This window comes from Anopheles darlingi, chromosome 2, assembly GCF_943734745.1.
Source record: "Anopheles darlingi chromosome 2, idAnoDarlMG_H_01, whole genome shotgun sequence".
Classification (NCBI taxonomy): Eukaryota; Metazoa; Arthropoda; class Insecta; order Diptera; family Culicidae; genus Anopheles; species Anopheles darlingi.
In genome coordinates, this window is record NC_064874.1 from 4287501 (window position 1) to 4292500 (window position 5000).

The following is a 5000-nucleotide window of genomic DNA, read 5'->3' on the forward strand; positions in this document are numbered from 1 at the left end:
TCACATCACCGATTCGATGTGTTTCGTGCCCACCGCGACCCTCCCAGAGCAATATCCGATGCTCCAGATCGCGCAAAAAGACACTGTGATGCTCAAGCATGGACTCAAAATACTGGAAAAGCGGCTGAAGATTCTCCAAATCTTCTGGCGTCAGTTCCTCTCGGAACCACTGGGAAGATAATCGACAGAAACATTAGGATACCGATCCGATACTGATCCAAATGCTAAGCGCTGTGCCTCTTACCGTATTGATGACATCCAAATCCTTTTTATACGTTCTCTCTGTCATCAGCAACTCCTTAGCCAAGAAGTACGCCCGATCGGTTGGCCACTTTTTTTTGCGCAATTCCTCGTCCATAGAACGAAGCGTTCCACTGTTGTTGGGTCCTGTACCAATTCCTGCGCCGCCGCCGCTACCACTACCAGCCGTAAGTGACTGTGTGTTCTGGTAGTTGTTGTTGATTACGTTCTCGTCAACCGTGTGCAACGCTCCGCCATTACTACCCCCAAAGTGACCATTTCTGGCGCGAGCTTCCGCGCTCGATAGATCGTATGATCCCGTCTCGCGCGACAGGGAATTGTTGTTCGATCTGTCCGCAGTGCCGAGTGCCAGTTCGTACCTGTTCGGTGATTGCACTATTTCACTTCGTCGGTCCAACGAAACATTCCCATTGATGCCATGATAATCGTCTAGAGGGAGAAAATGGGAAAAAACGATAACATTAACCGAGGCTGGCGGTGCATAACAATCACAGAAATACAGGAATTCTACAGCAGGACGAATTACAAATAACCAGAACTCAAAATCAGTACAATTCATTTACATGCACTATGACAAATTAACATGGAATGCTCCGTGAGCATAAGACGCAGCTGTTCAGCCATCAGAAGCACCATAACTTAAATAATAGTCAACTTAAATAAGTAAACTGCATTCCACTGCTCGCGAAGCTTAAAATAATACATCTTTACAAACTATCGTCTAATAAGGGCATGCGTGGCATTGAAGTGAACATGGTGGCGTTGCTGTTCAACTTACATCTGATAATCCTTCCCCAGTAGGCGCTGAGTGTGATGAGAAAATGTTCGAGAAAGCTTGAGAAATATCACAATAGCCTTCCCCCAAAAAACACTCGTACGCACTGGCAGGACCTTGCTGGGATTGCTTTGATTACTGTTACCTTTATTGATCACCGTTCATAATTGGAATTCCATGGAGACCGACCTTCAACGCAAAGGATTTCGGTTATACAGGGATACTTTGAGCGTCTATTGTTGTTTGTGTTGTAGTGCTGGTGCCTATCCTGCTCTAAAGTTTACTCGAAATTTGTAGAATAAGTCTTGGAGGAGAATGGCTAAATATTTTGGTTTGGCTTTTGGATTTGATCCATCATTTTGTCTAGGAATACACGTCTCGCTAGAGCTATAATTTGTCTGGCCTTTGCTTTGTTATACGTACTATCATCGCTTTAATCAATCTAACCGAACTGCCTGTGTTGGTGGTAATGACGATGCAGGTGAGAACAAGACTTTTTATGTTTAATTCATAATGTTGGCAATTGTTTTGTGTTTCTGTATTTGGCTTTTATTTGGCTTGTGTTGTTTTTTTACTTGTTTTTATTTTTTTTGGAGTAAAAACTGGATATCGTTTTACCTTTTCTTGCCACTCTTCTTTTCGCGATCATTTGCCAGCTTATCTGTCAGCATATCTAGAGCGTCTGTGTAACCATGTGCCAATGTACGTTCGAAGGTATGAATTACTTATCTTTTGCATATGCTTTTTGTTGTTACTATTTTTTTGCGTTACTTTTCATCTTTTTGTAATGTTCAAATGGCATAAGTAAACAACATGGTATGGCTAATGTCAATAAAGTACTTTCATGTTTAAATATGTGCGCGGGCGCCTTACTCAAACCATTTCAAAACGCTGAAAATTCATTATAAAACACTACGTACTGCACCCGTTGCCTCACACAGTCGTTGCCTATCATCATAATTCCGTACCTAGTCCGGCTGATTATTATTAATTTAGTTTTTTCTGTTTCGCTGTTTTGTCATGTCATGCTATTTCTTTTTCGCTCATGCTCCTCAACATACACAATTTATGTTTGGCCATTTAATTTATGCTCAACTTTGCTGTTTGTTTAAAATATCAATCGATATAGAACTCTGTTGGCTTAAACCGTGGTTCGAATATAATACTTTGGAATACAATAATAATGCTAGTGCTTTTGCTTTTTGTTTCTCGTTTAACATACTGTTGTCCCAACAACTGGTTGGCATAATCGAAACGTCTAACAAGAAGGGCGTATACTAACTACTTTAACCAGGACAAACATAACAAAACAGGAAAGATTGGGAAATTCGACGAAGCTTTCCAGAAGAAAAACATTTATCATCTCGCACACCTACCTACTCACTCTCAGTTAACCAGGCTCTTTAGATCCGTTTTATCTCGCTACCGAAATGCAAACAAAACACATTTTAGGGTACGACGACGTTACACTATCATCAGCTCTCTCCAATACCGACGCAATTATTGAGATATCTTCCCGTACGACACACTATACTCTAAACTTGATCAATCAACATTTCATATATAATTATTTGGCTTCCAGCACTGTGCTAGACCACTGTTGCTATCGATAAGAGCGCTCACATCCGCGTTCGCTTTGATTATAACGTTTGTTATCCATTCTGTTAATCCTGTCCCTTTTAGAACCACTTGTGAACATCTTGCCTGGGCACGCAACACACGGGTCACGCATCGATGTTTGCGCTTAGTTCCATCTCTAGCTCTCTAATAAATGCAGATTATTCCAATAAAAAGCAAACCCCCCGCAACTCTGTTATGGCACCTACAGCTTATCGTTCTATCTACGACCTTCTTCAAACACTGCTCCCACCCAAACCAGGATAGTGGATTTGGGGAATCAGAAATAAGGCATATCGCAATGAAACACAACACTCGGGAGGACAAACCACAGGTACACACTACAACACGTCTTCTAGACTTCTAATTTGGCATTAAAAATGGAAGAATAGACCAAATGTCCGACACCGACGTAAATCCCATAGAAAAAACGTATTGTAGTATTCATACGAAAAAGTTTGGCAATTAAAAGTTGCTCGCATACATACAGGAGGACACAACAGTCTAAACAGGTGGAGTGGATGGCCACTGAAGGAGGGGGGCGTGGAATGATAATGGAGAAAGTTTGCTTCCATGGATTCATCGCCATGTGTTGCGTGGAATCGGTGAGGAGAGTGGTTTAGAATAAGATGGTTATCGTTGTTCTACTGTTTTACACAGCATTATCCTCCTCTTCATCGTCGACCTCCCGACGGTGATGTCTTGGAAGGTCATTACCATCTTCTGCTTCCTCCTCTTCTTCGAACTCCTCTTCCTCGACAAAGATCGGTGGAGGAAGGGCTTTCAGATCGAACTCAGTCGACCCATCGGCACTCTTCTCGGATTCTGGGTACGATGGATGCTGATGCTGATGCTGTAGCTCCAGCTCCACGTACTTATGTCGGTCCTGCTCCATGCGCCGGGCGTACGAGCACGCCGACGAAGATTCATTCTCGTAGTCAGACAGAAAGTCCGGATAAGGGATTTCCACGTTCTTCTGATACCGTGAGCTACTGCCTGGTGCTCCACCACGGTTATACCCGGCCGCAAAGCTATCTTCGCTCGAGTAGCACACATCATCCGATAGACCAGCCTTCGTCTCCGAGCAGCTGCCACTTTCGGGTGTATACTGAACGCCCTGATATTCGAGTTCCATCGTCGGATCGTCACGCTTCGTCTGACGCAGCCGTCGCTGGCGTACCGGTTTGACCGGCGGCGATGGGGTATCTGATTTGTAGAGATTCGGGTTCGTAATGTGACCGAGCCGGTCGTACCGGGGGAAACCCATCTCATCCACATTCTCCGTCATATCGAGGCCTTCGAACTTGTTCGAGTACGATGCACTCGGATAGACACCGGCCCCATTCCGACTCGGTGTCACGTCATCCTCGTCCGCTCGGTACGTTTCATCCTCATAATCCTCTGGCAGTTGCTCGAGCTCTTCGTCAAATTCTGGATAACGATGATGATGTTGCTGCTGGTCCATCATTACTGCATCCGAAGATGCCGATTCCATTTCCGGGAAGTATCCTTCCGAACACTCGGAGCTCTCCTGATGCTCTAACGGTCTATTGTCGAGACGACTCTTTTTCAACGGAACGGTACGCTTCTTGCGATAACCTCGGACTCGAAGTTTTGGATCAGCAGCACGATGATCGAGCGAGCTATCCGTATCATTTCCACTAGGAGGACTCTTCGGTACAAGGTTCCTTGGAAGTGAACTCTTTCGTGGTGGCTTCTGGACCGGTGGTGGTAGCTGACTCGGTTGAATCGGAGGCGATTCCGAGCTAAGACTGCTCGAGTAGTACGGTGAACAGCGTACCAGTTTCTCCGGCCGCGGGAACATGGGCGAAGAATTGTCCGTACTCGTCGTTGCCTCACTCGTGTGCGTCGTTGTAGACGAACTACCAAGGCTTTCCTCCACTATCTTGTTCAGATCCGACGATACCAGATGCTCATGGAATGACTGACTGTGGCGCATTTTCGATGTTTTGTACTCACGAATCTGTGACTTGGACAGTGTTTTATCATCGTAACTATGGTGCTTCGTCAACGGCTTCTCGACCATCGGTGTTGGGCTCGAGGAGGGTAGCGAATCCCCCCGTGGAGGTTTCGTCGGTGGCGTGAAGGGTGTAAACTCCTGGCTCTGGTAGCGTTCCGTTAGCTTCTCGTTTTGACCGTACAGCTTCTCCGTGAAAGTTTCCGTATCGGAGATATCCTGACTCTGGTAGCGCTTTGACATCATCTCAAGCGACTTCCGCTTACTGGCACCATCGCTAGCGGTCGACGGACCGGCAGCAGCAGCAGCAGCAGCAGTAGGCGATCCTTGCTGTGGCAGCGGTTGCTGCGTTACTGGCTGCTGCCCCCG

The 5000-nt window shown here is 45.7% G+C and overlaps 1 protein-coding gene across 7 annotated transcripts in view; it reads right to left on the minus strand.

The window, feature by feature from the left end:
- Window positions 1-5000, minus strand: part of LOC125959937 (FERM, ARHGEF and pleckstrin domain-containing protein 2) — a 28383-nt gene that overhangs the window by 2042 nt on the left and 21341 nt on the right. For 6 of the 7 annotated variants that reach the window (XM_049692972.1, XM_049692975.1, XM_049692971.1 and 3 more), the window contains exon 10: window positions 1002-5000. This exon is cut by the window's right edge and continues 11204 nt beyond it. In XM_049692972.1, the coding sequence (XP_049548929.1) occupies window positions 3306-5000 (1695 nt within the window). In that variant the 3' untranslated portion in view covers window positions 1002-3305. Of the gene's footprint in view, window positions 170-244; window positions 691-1001 lie in introns of those variants that run through there. The other variant, XM_049692977.1, reaches the window with a different exon arrangement.